This window comes from Pristis pectinata, chromosome 34, assembly GCF_009764475.1.
Source record: "Pristis pectinata isolate sPriPec2 chromosome 34, sPriPec2.1.pri, whole genome shotgun sequence".
NCBI classification, from domain to species: domain Eukaryota; kingdom Metazoa; phylum Chordata; class Chondrichthyes; order Rhinopristiformes; family Pristidae; genus Pristis; species Pristis pectinata.
In genome coordinates this window covers 11,808,537-11,832,795 of record NC_067438.1, presented here as the reverse complement: position 1 = coordinate 11,832,795, position 24,259 = coordinate 11,808,537, and the positions used below count along the sequence as shown (strand labels likewise).

At 50.8% G+C, this 24,259-nt stretch overlaps 1 protein-coding gene across 1 annotated transcript in view; it reads right to left on the bottom strand.

Moving 5' to 3' along the window:
* Positions 1-2,136: 2,136 nt before the first annotated feature.
* Positions 2,137-24,259, bottom strand: part of LOC127585876 (complement C4-like) — an 85,747-nt gene continuing 63,624 nt past the window's right edge. The window contains exons 31-41 of the mRNA XM_052043587.1: positions 22,617-22,676; positions 20,921-21,014; positions 18,310-18,466; positions 15,668-15,770; positions 13,042-13,116; positions 11,537-11,639; positions 9,902-9,991; positions 8,449-8,541; positions 5,786-5,869; positions 3,328-3,460; positions 2,137-2,397 (exon numbers count right to left, since the gene is read on the bottom strand). Coding sequence (XP_051899547.1) covers positions 2,256-2,397; positions 3,328-3,460; positions 5,786-5,869; positions 8,449-8,541; positions 9,902-9,991; positions 11,537-11,639; positions 13,042-13,116; positions 15,668-15,770; positions 18,310-18,466; positions 20,921-21,014; positions 22,617-22,676 — 1,134 coding nt within the window. The 3' untranslated portion in view covers positions 2,137-2,255. The remainder of the gene's footprint in view (positions 2,398-3,327; positions 3,461-5,785; positions 5,870-8,448; positions 8,542-9,901; positions 9,992-11,536; positions 11,640-13,041; positions 13,117-15,667; positions 15,771-18,309; positions 18,467-20,920; positions 21,015-22,616; positions 22,677-24,259) is intronic.

Genomic DNA, 24,259 nt, shown 5'->3' with positions numbered 1-24,259 from the left:
CTGTTAGCCCTGGGATTGTTTGACAGGACAGTGTACAGGGAGCTTTACTTTGTTCTAACTTGCCTTGGGAGTGTGTCATGGGATAATATCAAGGGAGTCTGTTACACCCAACTTGAGCCATTTTGTAACTGCCCTCTGTGTTGTCCAGGGTGTTACTGTATAGACTGAGCCAGTTCCTGGTTCTGCCTGGACACCCTGTGGAAGGTCCCCAGTGGAGGTCTCCCTGAGTAGAACTCCTCTCCGTTACACTGGGGGCCATGGATGGAGAGTGTTGCATGGAACAGCCCTATGCAACAAGTGTCTAAGCAGGTTCACCTGTAATTTCTATCCTCTGGACAAGTCTGTGATCCCCTGAGTCATACAGCATGGAAACAGGCCCTTCAGCCCACTGTCTGTGCTGACTATCAAGCACCCATTTACAATAATCCTACACTGATCCCATTTTATTCTCCCCACATTCCCGTCAACTCCCCTCAGATTCTACCTCTCACCTCCACACTGGAAGCAATTTACAATTAACTAACGAGCCAAATATTTTGTTGGGACGCGGGAGGAAACCAGAGCACCCGGGGGGAAACCCACGCGGTCACAGGGAGAACGTCCAAACTCCACACACACAGACAGCGCCAGAGGTCGGGATCGAACCCGGGTCTCTGAGGCTGTGAGGCAGCAGCTCTACCCGCTACGCCACTGTGAAACCAGTCACCAGAGAAAGCGGATACTCTGCTGAAATCAACCAAGGACTTAAGGGAGGATCCTGTTCATCCAGACAGCACTGGATTGAACCCAGGTCACTGAAGCTGTGACATCACTCTTTCCCTATACCTCAAGAGGTTTCAGGTCCTCTCTGAGCTTTTAACGGGACTGCTTCTCGAGTTCTGGCTACCCTTTCAACCCCGTGGCCCTGATCTTTGGGCAGCCAGTGTGAGGAACTCTTCACTGGTCTGTTCCTGTGTTCAGGCAGCGAGTCACCAGGAGTTGTGTCCTGATATCTTGCTCCCCTTCTGAGTTTCAATTCATAACTAGATTTAGCTCACTTCCACAGGGGTTGAACAATATTCTGGATACAGAAGGCATTTTAATTCTAATTAAGTTGACTGTAATAAAGTTATATTAAACAGAAGTCTCTTCAACATCAGAGCCTGGATATAAACACCAAAAATGTTAGGTAAAGTTCAATAAAACAGATAGATAATTAAAAATACGAAAAAATAAGGATGGGTCTGGTACAGGGTGAAGCTTCTTCTACACTGTCTCAACAAACAGTCCCAGGACAGGGACACATGAGTTGGACACAGTGTAAAGCTCCCTGTGCATTGTCCCATCACACACTCCCAGGGTACCAGGAAGACACAGAGAATAGCTCCCTGTACACTCTCCTGTCACACACTTCCTGGGCATGGGTTAGACACAGTAGACACAGAGTAAGTCTCCATCTACACTGTCCCATCGCACACTCCCGAGACAAGGGGCATCATGGTACAGAGTGAAGCTCTCTCTGCATCTGGGGTTTGAGAAGCTGTGGAGTGAACAGATTTAAATGTGATTGATTCGCTCCAAAATCATTTGTGGTTCAGATCAGCTGAACTCAACTCAGATGTTCCTGCAAGGACGTGCACTTCCTGACTATAAGGTGTGTGTGTGTGTGTGTGTGTGTGTGTGTGTGTGTGTGGGGGGGGTATATGTGTGTGGGGGTGTGTGGGGGTGTGTGTGGATGGGTGTATGTGTGTGTGCATGTAAGTGTATGAATGTGTGTATATGTAAGTGTATGAATGTGTGTGTGTGTGACTGTGTATGTGTGTGTATGTAAGTGTATGAATGTGTATATGTGTGTATGTAAGTGTATGAATGTGTGTGTGTGTGACTGTGTATGTGTGTGTATTTAAGTGTATGAATGTGTGTGTAAGTGTGTGTGGGTGTATGGGATGTGTGTGCATGTGAGATGTGTATGTGTTTGCAGGTGTGATTTGTTGGATGTGTTGCATTGCCAGTTCTATAATCTAAGCCAGGGCACCTGTCAGAGTCCTGTTGGAGAAAGTCCCCATGACAACTCACCACATTACAGGCGTTGACAGAGCACGGAGCACAGGTTCAGGGTTTACAACAGGGGAGACACTGAGATGAAACAGTCCAACATATTGATCAAACATTTAATCACTGTTTGTGCTGGCAGATTGTTATTGAATAGTTGAGTCATTTATTCCACAGAATACAGCCCTTGTAGCAACAACAGGGGGCAGCAGAGGTTCCAACACTTATGTCTGGCATCCTTCCAGTTCAAGATCGGAAATGAATCTGTGAAAGTCCTCACAATTTCTGCGGTATCTCGAGGCCTTACATTTCTCCTGGGGTGGGACCGCTTCAATCCAGGATTCAGCGTCGAGGATGTACTGCATACTGCAGAGTGGGTGGGGTGGGGGACACAGAGAGAGAGGAAGAACAAAGTGAGTTTTACAGTCTGGAATTTCTTCTGTGCATCGGGGATTTTACAAAGCCGAGCGGAGCAGAGAGAAGGTACACAGCCCAGGGCACACAGCTGTCCGGTATTGCCAATGAAGTCCGTTTTGGTGTAAAAAATAGAAAATGATGGGGAAAAAACTCAGCAGATCAGGTAATTTCTGTAACATAACGCTGTTCCTCTCTCCACTGACGCTGCCTGACCTGCTGAAAGTTTCCAGCATTTTTCTGGTTTTATTTCAGGTTTCCAGCATCTGCATCTTTGGATCTTCACGTCCCTTTTGGAGAGTTGGACAGAACCGTCCCGCACACGGCACCATCCCGCACACGGCACCGTCCCACATACGGCACCGAACCCGCCACATGGCGCCGTCCCGCACACTGCAGCGACCAGATGCCCCTGCTTCAGTGATGCCTGTCGGGGCAGGGATTCGAGTTGGCCGGGACTCTCAGGACAATACCTGGGCAGGTCCTTCCAAAGTGGCAGGCTGGAACACACCAGCCTTTAACCCGGAGGCAAGAGTGCGGACTATTGAACTGTGGCTGGCGTCACTCCTCAGTGATGCACCCAGGAGCCCGGCGGCAGAGTTTGGAGGGGGGGGGGCGAAGTTGTAGCCACGGAACGAAAATCAAAAAACAGAGACTGCAGATGCTGGAAATCCGAAATAAAGACAGAAAATGCTGCAAACACTCAGCAGGTCGGACAGCGTCTGTGGAGGGAGAAACAGCGTTTCAGGTTAAAGATGTTAATCTCTGTCTCTTTCCACACCTGATACCCCGAGTGTCTGCAACACCTTCTGTTTCTATTTGCTCAAACACCACGTCTCCCAGCGTGTGACCACCGAGAACATTTGTCTCAAACGTTCTTACTTTCTGTTTGAATCCTTCGTCTTCCCATCCTTCCCCATTAAGAGGTAGGTTTCCCCAATCCTCAGCTCCAGCTGACAGGAAAGACGCTTCAGAAAATTCCGCTGGGCAGAGGCAGCGATAAGTTCATCGGTCACTGTTTGAAAAGTGAAGACAGAATGTGTGAGGTTCGTTCCGCTGGGATCCTGGTGGTTAGATCCGATCACCGGAGAACCGCTGCCTCACAGCTGCAAGTTTGATCCCGACCTCCGGTGCTGCCTGTGTGGAGTTTGCACGTTTTCCCTGTTTCCCGGTTCCCTCCCACATCCCAACGACGTGCGGGTCGGTGGGTTAACTGGCCGCTGTAAATTGTCCCCTAGTGTGTGGGTGGATGGTAGGATCTGTGTGATCTCCACACAGACAGCACCGGAGGTCAGTATTGAACCCGGGTCGCTGGAGCAGAGAGGTAGCGGCCCCACCAGCTGTGCCTCTGTGCTGCCCACTAACACTACTACACTTGCCATCGAGTCGCCGAGCACAGAAACAGGCCCTTCGGCCCATCACGTCCGTGCCGACCATCAAGTGCCCATCTACACCGATCTCATTTACTGGCACTGGGTCGGCAGCCTTGTGTTCTGCTCAGGTTACTCCAAGATGACCAGCCCCTTGTGGTGACACCGACACATCGTGTTGGAGTCTCAGTCTGAGAAACACCCTCTCAGCGGTAATCCTGCCTCTCTCGTCGGTCTGAGCAGATGGGCCCTGATAAACCTGTGACCGAGAAAGCACCTCAGCGTGCGTGCTGCCTCAGGCGTCTGAGAAGATTCGGCTTGTCCATAAGGATTTTCTCGAACTTCTATCGTATCCTGACGGGTTCCGTCTCAGACTGGTACAGCAACTGCTCTGCTCTGGACCGACGGAACCTGCAGAGAGCGGTGAACACGGCCCAGTCCGTCATGGGCTGGTCACCTCCTACCGGCCGGTCCGGAGCGTTGCTTCAGGAAGGCTGAGGGTATCGTCAGGGATACCTGTCACCCTGGCCGTTCTCTTTTCTCCCTTCTACCTTCTGGGAGAAGATACAGGAGCCTCAAAGCCCGGACGCCCAGACTGAAGAACAGCTTCTTCCCCACTGCTGTCAGACTCCGGGACCGTCCACCTCTCTCCCAACCCCTTCCCGGAGGTGCTGACACGTTCTCCGACTCTTAACTCTCTCTCTCTCGGTTATCCCGTTATTGTCACTTCAGCATTTCTTTCTGCACTACTTCAGACTGCACGACAATCTTTGCCCCGTTCTGTTGCTTTGCGCTGGTCGCTGTATTTATTGCTTTATTGATTATTCCCATGTACAGTTTACTCCCTGAGCTTCACACGAACAAGGAATTTCATCGCACCCTGGTGTGTGTGACAATAAACTGATCTGAATCGGAACTGCACACCGCCACTTCCCAAACTCATCCCGTCCGTCACAGAGAGATGCCCGAGGGCTACAAATGTTCGGAAGGGCTTTCTTTGACGTCGAGGTTTCACTTCTCCGGCCTCTTAACCCATCGCCCTCGAGAATTTCAGCTCCTGAGGGCAAAGGGTTGAGAAAAGGCAGGAGGTCCGTCTGGTGATGGAACGGGCAGAAACATCCAGTCACTGATTTAACAGTGAACGAGTGTCAGGTGATTCTTGGAAGACAGGGACAAAGGGATAGGAGCTATTGTGGGCCACTCGGCCCTTCGAGACTGCTCTATCTCTCAGTGCAATCATGGCTGCTCTGTTGCTTCAAACTTCACTTCCCTGCTCTATCCCCACATCCCTCCATTTCTCTCATGTCCAAGAAACGCTCTTGGATGCACCTAACAAATTTTCCCCTGTCTAACCCTCTTGCGCTGAGTCAACATTGGGGAAATTAAACCAGCCACTGCAACAACCCTGTGGCTGGCCCATCTTTCCGTAATCTGTGGATTTATCGGTTCCCCTGTCTCCCGCTGGCTATTGGGAGGCCGGTGGTATAATCCCATCAGAGTGATTGCACCTTCCCTATTTTTGAGCTCTACACATATTGCCTCAGTGGATGAGCCCTCCTGTATGTCCTCTCTGAGAGCAGCTGTGACACTCTCCCAGATTAATGCAACTCCCCCGCCTCTTCTACCTCCCTCTCTATCACGTCTGAAACATGGAAACCCTGGAACATTGAGCTGCCAGTCCCCCGTCCCTCTCGCAACCAAGTCTCCGTCATGGCCACAGCGTCACAGTTCCATGCGCTGATCCAGGCTCTCAGTTCACCTGCCGACCTCTGTAACACTCCTTGCATTGACAGAAACACGCTTCAACCCATCAGTCCCACCCTGTTCCTGAACATGCCCCTGCCTCCCCTTCCGTTCAGACCCACTTGTCGTAACATCGACCTTCCCATCAACCCTGCCAGCCCAATGTGTGTCGATAGGTCACCCCCGGAACGGAGGCGCCACGCCCACAGAAAGGAGCCGTTACTTACACACTTTGATGACTCTGGAAATTGAGACTGTATAGACGTTGAAGGCTCCTGTTACCTTTGCAGAGGACACCGTGACTATATAGGCTGGAAACAGATCGCAGAAAGTCAGTCATTACACAAGTTGTATGAAACTTTTGGATTGTTCTTAGTGTGAGACTTATAAATATTTATCTGGGCTTTATTATTGTGCTTTGTTTTATTAAAGGCACAATGATCTGGAGAATTCACACAGTTCCGGGTGAAAATTTGGGGCGTCACGGTACAGCCGCTGCCTCACAGCTCCAGAGACCCGGGTTCGATCCCGAACTCCGGCGCTGTGTGTCTGCGTGTGTGTGTGTGTGTGGAGTTTGCACCTTCTCCCTGTGACCTTGTGGGTTTCCCCCTGGGTGCTCTGGATTCTGACCACATTTGTTGGTTGGTGAGGCTAATCGGTGTTTGGGTGAGGGGTAGAATCTGGGGGGAGTGGATGGGAATGTGGGGAGAATAAAATGGGTGAAGAAGGAATATCCAGGATTCCTTAAGAAAATAGGGTAATGCGGTCAACGTTAAGTACCTTACTGCAAAAGGTAGACAATGGGTACGGGAAATTAAGCCAAGCTGGTGTAGGTCGTTTGAAGGTTACTTCAGTACAATAATTAGAGTAGAGAAGTGCTCCGACTGCAAGGCGGAGTTAATTGAAACAAAGATAGTCATGGAGGGGAGTTAAAATGTGGGACTACGAACAGAAAGGCAAGGTCACAGGATAAGCACCGGTGAAATTTAGACGGAAAAAACCGGTCCACAAGTTCGCCTGTACATGAAGACGGCTGGGGCAAGAGCCCTTATCTACAAGAAGGAAAGGGGGACCCGTTGTCAGGCAAGTCCGGCATCAATCAGTAATTAATGATCACAATCCGCAGGGAAACACAGGAGCTGGAAGATTGACCGTGAAACAGTGAGGTCCGCGGGTAACTGTTGTAACGTGAGGGCCATGAAGTACTGCCGGCTCTCGGGACAGTGAAACACTTCTGAGCTCTCACTGGAAGTGCTTCCCGGTGTCCAGACACTGTGAGCCCGGCCAGGATAAACCGACCTGTTCGAGAGCCTCGGCCCCCGGCCGTGCGGCCTTTCTTCGGCCTGAGCCGTCGGGGCGACTGGGCCCCAGGTGGAAGCCAGCAGCGGGATCAGTGCAAACGGGTGGTGGATGTCTCGATGGGCCGAAGGGCTTTCTCCGCGCTGTGGGATGTTTCAGATGCCGAGGCGTTGGGGTATTTCATTCCACTGCAGTCGGGCACTGAGTGATCCCACACTGCTCATTGGCCCAGACCATTAGCTAACACATTCTGTGGCAGCTGATTGGTTGGACCGCAAAGGAATTAACATATTTGGTCCAAGGTTTGTTGGGTCAAACGGCTTTCAGTGAGAGTCATCTAATGGGCTGAGAGTCATTGAACCCATCTGAGTGTAAGGACCCCTTGTCAGATTTGACTATTGCTTTCTTACTCTGCTCTTCGCAGGGAGACGCTGGGAGTTAAAACGGATATTCAGTTTGCAAGCTGCCGCAGAATACACCCCAACATCCTCGGAATGTACCGGGAGGACAAGCAAACCAATGGCAGTGTCCTCACCCAGGCTAACATCCTCGGCGTTCAGCTGCTAAATACCCTCGGTCGACTCTGCTGGACGGGTCCCTTGCCCAGGACCTGACTCCTGAAACACACTCCCTGTTCCAAGCTCCGTCATGGGAAGAGATCACCAGGAAGACGGAGGAAAAGATTTTCAAGGATGGACTCCGGGAGAGAAGTGCGACATTCCCTACAGAATCCCTGGGAATTTGTGGCTCAACGTGGAGAGAGAGCATTTGGAGTGGGATTGAGAGGCTCGACGCTGTGCATTGCGAGCGCACAGGAGCCCTGTGAATGGGGGAAGGAGTATCCTGACTGGTTGCTTCACGGTCTGCTACGACAATTCCAACGCACAGGAACGCAAGAGGCTGCGGAGAGCGGTGGACACAGCCCGGTCCATCACGGGCACAGCCCTCCCCACCACTGGCAGCATCTACAGGACCCCCACCAGCCGGGTTATGCCCTCTTCTCACTGCTACCATCGGGCAGGAGGTACAGAAGCCTGAAGTCCCACACCACCAGGTTCAGGAACAGCTACTTCCCTTCAACCATTCGGTTCTTGAACCAACCTGCACAACCCTAACCCTACCTCAGCAACGGGACACTACGGACCAGCTCTTGCACTGCCGTGGACTTGTCTCTGACTGTGTCCTTATTTTTGCACTAAGGTTTTGCTTTTGCACAGACATTTTTTTCCACTGTATGGTGTGATTTTATGTACAGTTTATGTATAACGTATATCCTGTGTGTTGTCTGTACCTACGTGCCCGTGATGTAACTGCAAGCAAGTTTTTCACTGCACTGTACCTCACCGTACGTGTGCACATGACAACGCTCGACCCTTACAGAGGACCCAGCCACTGACTCTGTCCGAGGGAGGGTGTGCGGGTCCCACCCCGGTCTCATCCGCCACCGCAGAACCCACGGAACCGGAGAGGGACCGAGTCCTCCTCGGGCCGGAGGATTTGCAAATCCAGCGCTTCACCAGAAAGTGCCGGGAATTACCTCAGCTCCCCGATCTGCCGGCATTCCCGACGTGAGGAACCTGAGGGCTCTTACCGTAATCGATGATCGGGCTGTAGCAGGCGAAGTCCTTCCTGGCGTTGCCTTCCACATCCTTGGAGAAGGTCCTCATTGCTCGAGGACAGCGTCCTGTGGAAGAGCAGAGGCATCGGTCAATAAAAGGCGGGGTGATTTGGGCTGGACTGAGGGACACTCAGTCCGGACTCCTTCTGGAACCGGTGAGGGCAGAAACCGGGGTAAATCTGTCCCGTGGCATCTTCTGGGGTTGGATGTGGAGAAGGTGTTTCCCCTTCACGGGGACCCGAAAGATAAAGGGACACAACCCATTTCAGACCGGGGAGAGGTGAATGTTTCTCCCTCTGGAACGTATTCCGATCCCTGACATAGGAAGAGATCGCCGGGCAGGTCAGAGCCCGCTCCAAGCCTCCCAGAAGGAATGCGACATACCCCACTCACTCCCGGGAATCTCGGTCCCATCACCACTCAGTGTGGGGAAGGGACATTGGGGATGGGATTGAGGGGGTTGGATGTCCTTGGAACGCTCCTCCTCAAAGAGGGATGGAAGCAGAGTGAATTTTTTTGCGGGAGATACATCCGTGAGAAGTAAATAAAGTTTATTGGAGGTTAATAGAGTCCCGGAGTTGATCAGCACGGAAACCGGCCCTTCCGCCCCATTCATCCCTGCTGAGCACTAGTGTCCCATCTAAGCTTGTCCCTATTGCCCGCGTTTGGCCCATAACCCTCCAAACCTCTCCAGGTACCTGTTCAAACTTCTCTTAAATGTTGTTGTTGTTGTCTCCAGCTCAACCACTGCCCCCGGCAGCTCCCCCCCCCCCCCCCACACCCACCGCCCTCTGAGGGAAGAAGTCGCCCCTCAGCTCCCTCTGAAATGCTGACGGGAAATGCAGAGTGGAGGTCACAGCCAGATCTGGGTGAACGGCGGAGCGGACTCGGGGGGAGCCGAGGGCCTCGCTCCAGCTCCCGATACGTCTGTTTGGGTTTTGGTCCGTGTGAGGCCGAACCGTTCCCGGCCGGGTAGTCAGAGCAAACCGGGTGACCGGACACCGCAGCAGTGTGTGCGGGCTGATGGATCCATGAAGCAAACCCCAAGATCTCTGCTCTAATGTGCTCACGTTAACTGAGAATGGTACAGCAGCGAAAGAGGCCATTCGGCCCATTTTGCCAACTGATAGAACGATCCCATTGGCCTCGACCACCTGCTCTCTCACCACTGCCCCGCAGTCAGGTATCTCCCCAGTCCCCGTTGGCACGGCTGAGTCTCTCTCGCCTCGCTGCGTGAAATCTGTCCTCTCGGACCACGCTCCTCCCTTCCTCCGTCGAACCCTCATCACCTTCTCCCCCTCGGTGACCGCTGGTGGAGAATGTTCCCGGCTCCCACAGCTGAAGGGGCGACTGTCTGGGCAGCATGGGTGAGGCAGCGGAGGGGGACTGAGGGTCGGTGCTGTGTCCTACACCCACGGCAACTCACCTTCAGCGCACTCACAGACCTCATTCTGGCAGAGTTTGGACACCACGGTGCTTTGTTCCGGAGCGTTGTAAAACACGGTGCAGCTGGAACCTGAAACCCGAGCACCAGATCGTCAGGGTAGCACGGAGTGTGTCCTCAGGTAGCATGGACACACACCCACTCACTTACACACTTACACACGCACACTCACAGACACACTCATACCCAGACATACCCAAACACACTAACAGTCACTCTCACACCCATACACAGGCACACACACACAGACATACCCAAACACACATTCACACACACTCATACACACTTACACGCACTCAGACACACATTCAGTCAAACATGCACAGATGTGCACACACCACATTATTGTACACACACACACAAACACACTCCATCTAGTTACAGACATACACATATGAATTCACACACACGCACACACGCCCACTCATACACACACACACACGCCCACTCATACACACACACACGCACACGCATACACACATGCACGTAAACTGCGATTAGTGCATGGTGTGGTGTGCAGGGATTCTGACAAAGGTCACTGACATGAAATGTTGTCTGTTTTTCTCCCTCCACAGATGCTGCCTGACCTGCTGAGTGTTTCCAGCGTTTTGTGGTTTTCTCTAATCTTTTTGACATTTGCAGTGTTTGGACAGTGGACCTGTTCGTTAACTGATCACTCAGTCAATGCACAGAGTCCTAACCTATCATCTTGCAGTGGAATTTCTCTCTTTGGTGCTTCTGATACTGGGAGCTGTGTCAGTGACCGGTGCACGAGTGAAATCACTCGTGTCTCAGACACATCTGTTTGTGACTCACCATCAGCTCTCGAGCACAGTGGGCACAAGGGAATAATTCCCCTTCCCTCAGAAAGGATACCATGGCATTGGAGGTATTCCAGATGAGATTCACCAAGCTAATTCTTGGGATGAGAATGTTGTCCTACCAGGAGAGGGTGAACAGTCAGTATTCTTTGGAGTTTAGAAGAATGAAGTGCGATCTTATTGAAACTTAAGGTCCTAATGGGTAACAGGATGGATATCAAGACATTTCTGCTGGTGGGAGAGTCTCGAACGAGGGCACAGAATTACAAGATCAGGGCGGTCAGCTAAAGCTGAGGTGTGTAGCTACTTCTTCTCACAAGAGTCTCTGTAATTCTCTGCCCCAGAGCGAGGTGGAGGCCAGATCTGTGGAAGTATCTAAGGCGGAGCTGGACTGATTTTAGAAAGATCGGGGGATTGAGGGCTGTGGGGAACTGGCACAGAGGAGGGGTTAAGGCCTGGGGCAGAGCAGCCATGATCGTATTGAAAGGCAGGGCAGGATCGAGGGGCCCAATGGCCTCCTTCTTGTGTTCTTTGTGCTCGTCTGAAGTGGTCTCAATGCCACCACTCATACGTAAGCAGTGGTTAAAAGTAAGCAAGCCACTCTTGCCTGATAATGAGAGACCAGGAGTGTCTCGGTGTCAGCTTCCACTGACGACCAGGGGCACTTCACTCCATCCGGCCCCATCAGCCCATGTGTCCCTTCTCCGGTTACTTAACGTGTCTAATACGCTGCTGGTTAGGTGGAGCGATTCACCTCCACCGCGGTGAGACCTTCACACTAACCAGACGTACTCACTCGGGTTGTAGTAGTCATAAAGTGTGGCGCTTGCCGGTTGGATCAATCCGATGGGAATTATCTGCTTCGCGCCAAAGGCCACACATTCTTTGTCTTTAGTGACCTGCATGAGGAACATCAAAACCGCTTCAGAAACCAACACTGGCTGAATGAGCTCTCTCACAACAGCCTTTCTAGGGATAGAAGGAGGCCATTCAGCCCATCAGATCTACCCTACTGTGCCTTCATACCTTATTATACTGTCCATTGCTCTTCCAGTGAAGTAAGTGGCATTTGTCAACCAGACTGATGTGGGTCTGGATGAGGCGTGAGGCAGGTTTCTGGACCTCGACCCCACTTCTCTCCAAACACTTTTGTCTAACTACGACTTCTCTGGCCTTGATGACTCCCACTGAGCCCAGCAGGGACTTGAGGGGCCAAAGGGCCTCCCCCCACATTTTGATCATTCGGTGTTTGATCATTTCGGTGGGAGACAGTTTGAGGCAATGGCATGTTAAAGTGAGTCCTGATGTGACTTTAAGATAATAGATTCTTTGTGCCAGATCCCACTGCCCCTGGGAATACATCTGCCCTCCCCCTCCTGTGTACAACTTGAACATGACTTTGGCAATGAAAGTTGGATGAACCCTTGATCTCCCAATCTACCTCATCATGGCCCTTGCACTTTATGTGTCCCCCTGCACTGCACTGTCTCTGGAACTGCAACACCATATTCTACATTCTGTTTTCTTTTTTACTACCTCGATGTACTTAAGCATGGAATGATCTGTCTGGATCGCACATCAATGAAAGCTTCTCACTGTATCTCGGTACATGTGACAACAATAAACCAATGACCAATCCTGCATCAACACGATTATTTATGCAGTGGTGCAGACTGAGTTCAGAGCTGAGGTGATGGTGCTGATTAAATGCCCCTTTATCTCAATAATTAAGTTCATTAAATGTTATTATTAAAACAGCAACTAAACTGCATCTGCCCCGTCGATAACAATTCCTCAGTTGGCTTTGATTTAACATGAAGATAATAGATTTCATTCTGCCCTTCAGAATAGTTCCTACCTTCCTCCTCTCTACTTGACCTCCAAAACACCACTTACATTGTGGAATTGTTCATTATTGCCTCAACACAGCGCTCCTTCCCGTCCACCCAGCGTTACATTGCTGATACATCAGGTTTCCCAGCATCAGCACAGCCCCCCACCCACCCCTCCCCCCCAGTACACTGATCTCACTCAGTGATGATGGAAGGAAGTCCTGACCCATTCTGGAGCTGAGCTTGCTCCCACCGGCCTTGGGTTATTGAGGGAACTTTCCCCGTCCCCCAGCAGGTAGAATGCCCCAGGTCTCCTGTCTGTGAGTGAAGGTCCCACAAGGGACGCTGACCTTCCGATAGTCCGAGAGGGCTGTCCGGGACAGAAAGGGGGTAAACTTATACCAAACTATATACTGAATGAAACATGTATACACACACCCACACACACACACACACACACAGACATTACCGAATTAAGGTAAAGCAGCACTCTTCCATCTTTGGATTCATAGTGATCGATGTACCGATCCGCAAGTTGTGATAACTGAAAAATAAAAATGTTCCAATTACTGTCAGTTCACTCCACCCACTCTCTACAGACAGAAGTGTGTTTCTTTGCTCTGTAGTTGAATACAGTGACATGTGGCTTCCTGAATCATTACCGATGGGTCCCACCTCACACCCACCCAACCTTCCTTGTATCTTATTTGACCCAGATGTGAATTACAAACAGGAACTGCTGGGAACACTCAGCGGGTCAGGCAGCGTCTGTGGGGAGAGAAACCGAGTTAACATTTCAGGTCGAAGCCCGGTCCACCGCAGTTGCCTGACCTGCTGGCTGCTTCCATCATTTCCTGTTTCAGGTCCAGAATGACTTCATTGACAGGAAAGGACAGCTGAAAGGTTGTCCACCTGAAACATTAACTCTGTTCCTTTCCCCACAGATGCTGCCCGACCTGCTGAGTGTTTCCAGCATTTCCTGTTTTGATATCCCTCTTATTACCTCTTCACGGCCAGCGGTGTTGTCTGGGTCTGGACCATCTGACAGTGGAAATTCCTTCCCTGAAGAACATTAGTACATCAGATGGGTTTTGCGATGAGTAGTTTCAAGGTTACCGTCTCTGATTCCCACCTCTTAATTCTCGATTTATTTCATTGACTGAGTCTAAATTCAATATTGGCTCACGAGCCCGGTTATTAATCCAGATCTCTGCATTACTGGGCTGGTATCTGAACCACTGGACTCACAGTTTCTCCAGAGTTGCATGAAGTTGGTGGGAGATTGAACCAGACTCACACAACCCATCCTGAGTATTGCACAGTTCACTTGGATGGGGAGGTGGAAAATCTCGGACCTTCTTGACACCGGACTCAGCTGGGAGGCCAAAAGTTACCAAGGATGGGACCAAATATTGGAGGGAACATGGAGCCATCTCATTCCTGACCAGAGGAGGCCTCCATTGGAGCAACTAACACCTGAGGCACATACCACCAGGCTCAAGGACAGCTTCTACCCCACTGTGATAAGACTATTGAATGGTTCCCTTATACGATGAGATGACTCTTAACCTCACAATCTACCTTGTTGTGACCTTGCACCTTATTGTCTACCTGCAGTGCACTTCCCTGTAGCTGTGACACTTTACTCTGTACTCTTTTATTGTTTTTACCTGTACCGCCTCAATGCACTCTGTACTAACGCAATGTAACTGCACTGTGTAATGAATTGATTTGTACAATCAGTACGCAGGACAAGTTTTTCACTGTACCTCAGTACAACTGACAATAATAAACCAATACCAATAACGGACAATAAATGTAAGGTCTGCCACAAGCTCTTCAGAACAATATCACAACACGTCGGGAATGGGAACTGGGTAGTTGGGCAGAGTCTGTTTCCCAGGGTAGAGGTGTCCTAAACTAGAGGGCATGGGTTTGAGGTGAAAGGGATTTAGTGGGGATCTGAGGGGTAAATTGTTCACACACAGAGTGGTTGGTACCCAGAAGGAGCTGCCAGAGGAGGGGGTGGAGGCAGGAACTGACAACGTTCAAGAGGCACCGGGACAGGTGAATGAGCAGGATGTAGATGGCTATGGGATTAATGCAGGCAAGTGGGATTAGTAATGGAAAGGCATGATGGGCAGTATGGACTCGGTGGGCTGAAGGGCCTGTTTCTGTGCTGTATGACTCAATGCCATTGAGCCCTTTGTGCCTCTCTGCATTCAACATGTTCACTTCAGGACTGTCTTCCTACCTTCTCCCCACACCCCTTGATCCTTTGGCTTTACGAAGGATGTCCACTCCCTTTTCGAACATATTTAATAAATTGGCCTCCGACCTGATCTCGATTCTAAATGGCATTCCCCATATCCTAAGGTTGTGACTCCTGGCTCTGGGCTTTCCCGCCATCAGGAAGGTCCTTCTGGATCCACTCTGTCCAATGCTGTTGGAATTTTTTAGCTTTCCATGAGATCCTCTCTTGTTCTTCTGTACTCCAGTGAATTCTTAAAGAACAGTCCCAGTCCAGACAGGGTGGGACATAATGAGGCCCCCTCACAGTTTTATATTCCTAACCTGTTCCTTCTTCAGACTAAACAATGTCTCTGACAACAGAGATACAGGAGAGACCGCAGATGCTGGAATCTGGAGCAATAAATAATCTGCTGGAGGAACTCAGCGGGTCGAGCAGCATCTGAGGGAGGAAAGGAATCGGCGACATTTTGGATCGAAACCCAGCATCAGGACTCTTTAAGAACAAGTTCAGCCAGGCGGATGAGAGTGTTCGTGGGGGGGGGGGGGGGGGGGGGAGCTGGTGGATCGTTGTTGCAGCAAGAAACGGAGGGCTTCAGGAGGTGTATAAAGATGGGACGTCCAGGGTGTAGATGAGGTGATGGGGGCAGGGGAATCGGAAGTTGTCAAAATGGTGGAGGGCATGCGAGGTGTCCTGGATGTAGATGGGATGGGACTGGACCAGGGGACTCAGGATGGAGAGACAGACAAATCGCATTGCCTCAAAGAGCTGGAATTGGTTGTCATCGGTTACACACAACTCCCATTGTTCCCCTGTAAAGGTGTGTAGACGGAGAAATCCTGACCTTCTGCAGCTCTGTATCATCAGGCTCAAATCCACTGAGCAAGGAGATGTCCACGATCGCCATACCCGAGGGTTCCTGACCATTGGCTCCATCAGCCACGTGCCTTTGGGAAATAGACGGATAAAGGCTGAATTAGTTCCTTCCCAACATTCATCTGTTGATATCTGAGCCAAAATGAAACTGGTTATTGTAGACACAAAGTGAATGCAAAGTAGAACAACTTCAACCAGACAAACTGCAAACCTTGCTGAATGCAATGGCAGGACGTTACTTCAAGGGCTTTTTATGATCCTCATTTGTTTCAAATCGCAGAACATCAGTTAATTTGAAGCAATTCCTGACCAGAGCTTTTAGACAGGTGAATTAATAACTTAACTTCAGTCTTTACAGCTTTGGTGTGCACTGAACTCCAGATCGGAACTGGTTGTACAGAAGGCAAACAGGACGGAACAAAATATGGAACACCGATATCTGATTGTTAAAGCAATGGTGCAAAAACATTGCGGTAAAACTCCAAAGATCTGCATCCGATTGTTCAGAAATCCCAATGGTTCAGCATCTGGGTGACGTTTCCGGAGCTCCTGTTAAATTCACCAGGGTTCTGTTGCCTACTTCCCTTTAAGCTCCCTGAGGCCCCATTTCCTGAGCTCTCTTTAAACTCAGTCACACTGAGCTCACTTGTCACACTCTGTCTCTCTCACTGAGGCCCGTTGCCCACACAGTGTTCAATCAAAAATTTACCAAAAAAGGCGAATTAAAAGTGTGCTGGGGAATTAATGCGAGTAACATCCGATAGGCTGGAAAATCTGTCATTCCGGTATCACCAGAGTCTCGCGAGTGCCGGATTATTGGAACGTTTCAGTGTATTTATTGACGGGACATAATCATTGCTGACAAGCCCAGTATTTGTGCTCTGTCCCACACAGCCCCTTCAGATGTATGACCTGCTGGACTGTCCCGTGGGGGTGTGGTTCGGTGGTCTGCAGTCACCTGTCAGCAGGTTAGTGTAAGGACTGAGGCAGGAGGTTTGTAACCACAGTTTGCTTGTGTCAAGGTCGCTGTGACCGACACATACCACAGGCTGAACCCAGACGTCTGATTCAGCCACGTAAACCATCCAGTGGTGATACGTTTGTTGTATTACCTCACTGTGTGAAGTTTACACAAAGCCACCAATTTACCCAATATGCTGAATTTATCCACAGCCACTGGAAGCCACTTTAAAACCCACCATTCATCACCCTCCCCTACTGACTGAGCAGGGGGTTTGCAGGCCTGTTCCAGAGGGACGGATCAGTCGCCACAAGTCCAAAGTCACGTGTTGGCGAGACCAGGTAAGGACAGTAGGACTCCTGCCTGTAGGTCAACTGTCATGGAAGACGGCACAGCCCGGATGGTGGGGATCTTTAATGATGGGTGTTGCCTTCCTGAGGCAGCGCCTGCTGTAGATACTACTGATGGTGGGGATGGATGTATTGGGCTGAGTCCACTAATCTCTGCAGCTTCATACGTTCCTGTGCATTCAAATTGCCGTACCAGACTGTGATGCAACCAGTCAGGATAACAAAATAGCCATGGGTGATGTGACAGGACCGTGCAAATGGACAACAGACCAACAAACAGATTATTGTTCTCTGAACCGTCTGCTCTTGGGACTGTGTGGGTTCCGTGGTCAGGATCCAACCCAACTGGTACCAGATTCATTGGGAAATCCAATGTGTTCCTGCACTGGGAGACAACTTAGTCATAGAGTCACAGAGTTATACAGCACAGAAACAGGCCCTTCAGCCCATTGAGTCCATGCCAACCCTCAGGCACCCACTTACCCTCATCAACACCAATCCGTTCTACAGCACGGAAGCAGGCCAACTGAGTCAACACTGACCATCAGCCTGCCTTTTACATTTATCTGACACCGATCCCATTTTATTCTCCCCAAAATCCCATCAAACTCCCCCCAGATTCTACCCCTCACCCACACACTAGGGGCAATCTACAGTGGACAATTAACCCACCAACCTGCAGGTCTTTGGGATGTGGGAGGGAGCCCGAGTACCCGGGGGAAACCCATGCGGTCACAGGGTGAACGTGCAAATTCCACAGTAGTGTAGCAGTTAGCGTAACGCTATTACAGCGCCAGTGACCTGGGTTCAATTCCAGCCGCTGTCTGTAAGGAGTTTGTACGTTCTCTTTGTGTCTGTGTGGGTTTCCTCCACGTGCTCCAGTTTCCTCCCACATTCCAAAGACGTATGGGTTAGGAAGTTGTGGGCATGTTATGTTGGCGCTGGAAGCGTGGCAACACTTGCGGGCTGTCCCCCGAACACTCTACGCAAAAGATGCATTTCACTGTGTGTTTCGATGTACATGCGACCAATAAAGAAATCTTATCTTAGTGTATCTTATCTTACACACAAACAATGCCAGAGTCAGGATTGAACCCAGGACTCCGCGATGGGCTTTTACAATCCGTGTGACGTTTGATTTCAGACCAGTTTAACGAGTGGGATGGCCTGGATTAGACTGTTGTGCCTGAACCATTAACACAGTGTATGGGACCATAAACCCAACACAGTCGAGATACCACTGCGCTCTCTTTACTTCTGATCCAAAGCTCCCCGTGACAGAGGCTTAGTAACACTGACCAGAAGCAGATTTCGTAATAAAGGACCTCGGCGTTATCCGCAGCTGGGGCCTGCCTCCTTCTCCGGGATCGTAGGTCGTACCAGCCAATCCCACTGACCGGTTGATCCGCTGCCAAGCCTTCTCCATAATCTCCGTAGTCTAAGTAATCATCTTGAGCTGCAGGGAAGGAGACCTCACTGTCAGTGAAGGCACACGTGGCGTCGACCAGCGGTTCCTGATTCCCAAGAGAGGTTAAAAGCAGCAAGGAACTGAGCCAAGTCTCCTCTCTGCCTGACAGCTCATCCCTGACCTCATGTGCCTTGACATTGGGATTCTGGATCCAGAGATGAGCTGGAGGTCACTGGATATACGTTTCCTTACAGCTTAGAGGGTGGCCATTCAGCCCATCAAGTCAATGCCAGCTTTCAGCCCAATCCCATCCATCCCCTCCCACACCCTCCACTTAATTTCCCTCACCCCAGCCTCTCTCCCAAATGTCCGTCGACATGCTGGGTGCACTTCGCACCTGGCCCCTCAATTTTATGCCAGCGGCACCAGTCCCCTTGAGCCTTGAGATGCAGCCTCTTCCCGCGGCCAACTCCACCGCCCGCAGATATCCAATCACGTATGCAGGAGCGCAGGCAGTGTCCGGCTGTGGGAAATGCCCAGCAACCCGGGTTCAATCCTGAACTCCGGCGCTGTCTGTGTTTGGAGTTTGGTATTGGCATTGGCATTGGTTTATTATTGTCACTTGTACCGAGGTACAGTGAAAAACTTGTCTTGCATACCGAATTGTACAGGTCAATTCATTACACAGTGCAGTTACATTGAGTTAGTACTTGCACGTTCTCCCTGTGACCGGGTGGGATTCCCCCGGGTGCTCCAGTTTCCTCCCTACATCCCAACAACATGCAGGTCAGTGGGTTAATTGGATCCTGGAAATGATGCCTGGTGTAGGGTCAGCAGGGAGTTAATGCCTGTGAGGGAGAATAGGTCACAGGGATTGATGGGATTGCTCTGTGAAATGGCGTAGACTCGATGGGCTGAACGGTCTTCTGGCCATGTGAAATATGAATTTATAAATATAATTTCATCAGAATCCCGAACTATTCGTTCACTCGCTGAGCCCTGGTGCTGTGAGGTGGGAGAGAAGGTTAGAGACAATGAAAGGGAGTCACAGAGTCATGCAGCACGGAAACAGGCCCTTCAGCCCAACTGGTCCATGCCGACCAAGATTCCCATCCAAGCTGGTCCCATTTCCCTGCATTTGGCCCATGTCCCTCTAAACCTTTCCTATCCATGTAACTGTCCAAGTACCTTTCAAATGTTGTTAATGAACCTGCCTCATCCACCTCCTCTGGCAGCTCGTTCCACATACTGACCACCCTCTGGGTGAAAAAGTTGCCCCTCAGGTTCCTATTAAACCTCTCCCCTCTCACCTTAAACCCGTGCCCCCTAGTTCTTTATTGAAGCCAACCTGACTGATGTCAGGGGTTCCCACTGAGACAAAGAGCCAGAGACTCAAATTCTGCCTGAAGCTCGGGGCATCCTTGAACGTGGAAGTGGGTGGGAATCAGTGGATGGACCAGGAAACAGGGAATTCTGATGTAAGGTCACTGATGTGAGGCAATCACCTCACTCTGTAACTCTCTCCACAGTTGCTGCCTGGTCCGTTGAGTAGTTCCAGCAACTTTTATTCCTGCCAATGCTTGACGGTAAAAGTCCTGGGCAATGTTCCCACCGTTAACTGAAGCCTCGCACTGTGTGCCTGCTCAGGAACTGACTGCACTCAGCTGGTGAAAGGTTATCCCAGGGCAGCGGTCTGGAGCAGAGGGAAAGTTGTTTCACCTGGGAGAGCTGCCAGCACAGAACACGGAACACAGAACAGCGCAGGAACAGGCCCTTCGGCCCATCCTGTCTGCACCGACCACAATGCCAGTCTAACTAATCCCTCTGTTCCCTGCCTTAAATGTTGTCAACCTGCCTCCACTACCTCCCCCGGCAGCCCGTTCCCGGCACCCACCACCCTCTGTGTGAAACACTTGCTCCACACATCTCCTTTAAACTTTCCCCCTCTCACCCTAAACTCGTGCCCTCTAGTGTTTGATGTTTCTGCCCTGGGGAGAAAAGGACTCTTATTAACCCTATCTATGCCTCTCATAATCTTCCATCAGCTCTCCCCTCAGCCTCCGACACTCCAGATAAAGCAGTCCAAGTTTGTCCGGACTTTCCTTACAGGTAATACTCTCCAATCCAGGCAGCATCCTCATGAACCACTTCTGCACACTCTCCAAAGCTGCCACATCCTCCCTGTAGGGTGGTGACCAGAATTGCACACAGTGCTCCACATGTGGACTACATTCTATACAGCTACATGACCTCCCGACCTTTGTACTCAACACCCCAACTGTTAATGAAGGATCTGGAATGACCGGCTCGGAAATGGGGAGTGAGCTGATTCTGTAAACCGTGGTAAGGGGAAGTTGGAGAGGTGGCTGGGATGAGGAACTGCAGACTAATGTGCAGGATCCGGGAGGGTGGGACCAGCTATAACTGAACCAGTACACACATGATGGGCCGATGGTCTCCTACACCTCTGAATCATTGAACGCTGTGTCTCCCATTCCTCACCTGCGTATTCCACCTTGCCTCGGACCGATACTTCCAGCCGTAAATGTCCGCAGGTATTGCTGGTCTCTTCCAAAACCTGGTACGTTTTCAGAATCTACAAATTCCACAGATTAATCCCAGTTAAAATGAGCAGCGACTACACCTGAGTTTTTATTCACTGTGACAAAGGCGGCCCAGTGGCGTAGCAGGTAGAGCCGCTGCCTCACAGCTCCAGCGACACGGGTTCGATCCTCACCTCGGGTGCTGTCTCCCTCTGACCCCGTGGGTTTCCCCCGGGAGCTCCGGTTTCCTCCCACATCCCAGCGTTGGTAGGTTAACTGTAAATTGTGTGCAGGTGAGTGGCAGAATCTGGGGGGGGGGGGTCAATGGGAATGGGGGGAGAATAGGTTACAGGGAAATATGTGGGGGAATGGGACTGATGAGGTCCTTCTGAGAACCAGCATGGACCTGATGGGCCAAATGGCCTCCTTCTATGTCATGGGAAGTATGAGAAATGAAGTGAGCTTCTCTTGGAAGTATCTGGAGTTGGTATTGGAATTGGTTTCTTATTGTCACATGTACCGAGATGCAGTGAAAAGCTTCTGTTTGCCTGCCATCCAGACAGACCATTCCAAACACATAAGTACATCGAGGTAGTAGAAAGAAAATGGAATGCAGAATATAGTGTTGAGTTACAGAGACAGTGCAGTGCAGGGAGGCATATAAAGTGCAAGGGCCACGATGAGGTAGATTGGGAGATCAAAAGTTCATCTTTCAGCGAAGGATAGGTCCGTTCAATAGTCTGAGTCTGACAACAGCAGGATAGAAGCTGTCCTTGAGCCTGGTGGTACATGTTCTCAAACTTTTGTATCTTCTGCCCGACGGGAGAGGGGAAAAGAGAGAATGTCCGGGGCGGGAGGTGACCTTGATTATGTTGCCTGCTTCCCCGAAGCAGTGGGAAGCGTAGACAGAGTCCATGGAGGGGAGGCTGGTTTGTGAGACGGACCGGGCTGCGTCCACAACTCTCAGCAACTTCTCGTGGTCTTGGGCAGAGCAGTTGCCACACCAAGCTGTGACGCATCCGGATAGGATTCTCTCTCATCTCAAATTCTTTGCGCTGGCAAAAGTTCCACAATCTGGTAAGAATACGTTTCTCCTGAATTAGTTTCCATTTATCAGTGAGGTTGTACATATGGCTCCCTGGTTTTGGGCTCTCTCTCTCAGTCAGCTGGACACCACCCACTTGATTGTGTCCACGTCCACCACCCTGAACCTTCCTTCCCTTTACCCCCCGCACGCAGTGACTGCAGTGTGTATCATCTACTGAAGTGCACTGCAGTTCCTTGCCCAGGCTACTCCATCAGTACCTCCTGAACCCAGGACCTCCACCACCAAGAAGGTGTGTGGGAGCATCACTGCTCCACGTCTCTCACCATCCTGATTTGTAAATCAGTCACCGTTCCCTCAACGTCACCGGAACTCCCTCCCCACCAGCACTGCGGGAGCACCTTCACCAGAAGGACTGCAGCGCCTCAGGATGGCGGCTCAAGCTGCAGCGGCTCAAGATGGCGGCTCAGCCCCCCCCCCCCCCCACCTTCTCGAGGGCGCGTAGGGATGGGCATTAAATGCTGGCCCTGCCAGTAATGTCCTCGTTCTGCGCAGGATTAAAACAAATAAATTCAGAGGCACAAGTAAGAGTTGGAGACCCTTTACTCACCGTGAGTGTCCCATTGCCTGAGCCGGAGAGCTCGATGTTAATGTTGTCGCCCAGCGGGAACTGAAAAGGAAGGTCAAAGTCGAGTTTATTGTCACACGTACAAGTCCATGTGTGCACAGGTGCAATGAAAAACTTACTTGCAGCAGCATCACAGGCACAGAGCATCAGAGAAGCAGCATTCACAAGAAAAACATAAATTAAACATAAATTACACAAGAAAGAACATAGAACAAAAATACAAAGTCCATTGCAGTGCAAAGTGATCAACGTGGTCATGGTGTTGCTGTACTGAGGTAGTGATTAGAAATTTGCAGGTTGGTTCAAGAACTGAATGGTTGAGTTCTTGAACCTGGTGGTGTTGTACTTCAGGCTTCTGAACCTCCTGCCCGATGGTAGCTGTGAGAAGATGGCACGGCCCAGATGGTGGGGATCTTTGATGATGGACGTTGCCTTGTTGAGGCAGCGCCTCCTGTAGATACTCCCGATGGTGGGGAGGGATGTGCCCGTGATGTACTGGGCTGAGTCCACTACTCTCTGCAGCTTCTTACATTCCTGAACATTCAAATTGTTGTCCCAGACCGTGATGCAACCAGTCAGGATAACAACGTACCCATGGGTGATGTGACAGGACTGTGTAAATGGACAACAGGCCAACACACAGATTATTGTTCTCTGAACCGTCTGGGACTGTGTGGGTTCCGTGGTCAGGATCCAACCCAACTGGTCCCAGATTCATTGGGAAATCCAATGTGCTCCTGCACTGGGAGCCAACTTATTCATAGAGTTACAGAGTTATACCACACGGAAACAGGCCCTTCAGCCCATCGAGTCCATGCCAACCAACAGGCACCCACTTACCCACATCAACACCAATCCCATTTTATTCTCCCCACATTCCCAGCAACTCCCCCCAGATTCCACCTCTCACCCACACACTAGGGACAACTTACAGCGGCCAATTAACCCACCGACCTACAAGTCCTTGGGATGTGGGAGGAGACCGGAGCACCCAGGGGTCACAGGGTGAAGGTTAAAACTCCACATCAACTCCAGCGCCGGAGGTCGGGATCGAACCTGGGACTTGGACCATTGCATTCCTCCACACTCAGCTCCATCCTCAAGGAGCCCTGTGCACAGTGGGCACAGGCACAAAGTAGGGGACGTTGTCTCAGTTGCCTGCTGCACGTCCAACCTTCCGTTCACTTGTTTCCCAAACCTCCGCACATCCGCGCCCGGATTGACTGTCCGGTACGGGGTTCCCCACCAGTTCTGCACCTTCCCAATTTCACCTGCTGTGTGACGGCAACTCCTGAGCAATGGGCGGTCAACCGTCCTGCTGCAGGGTTTCCCTCTCAATGAAAACCTTTACCGACAACTCCTCCAAAGAAATTCCAAGTGGGAAAGGTACCCAGGAAGTGGTGGGTGCCTGGAACAGGGGGAATGGCGGAAGCAGATACCATAGTGGTGTGTAAGGGGCTTTTAGACAGGCACATGGATTTGCAGGGAATGGAGGGATAGGGGTCACGTGAAGGCAGAAGGGATTTAGTTTAATTTGGCATTGTGTTCAGCACAGTTAGTGTGGGCAGAATGTTCTGTTCCCGTGCTGTACTGTTCCACGTTCTCTGTTCTAATTCCTTCAGGAA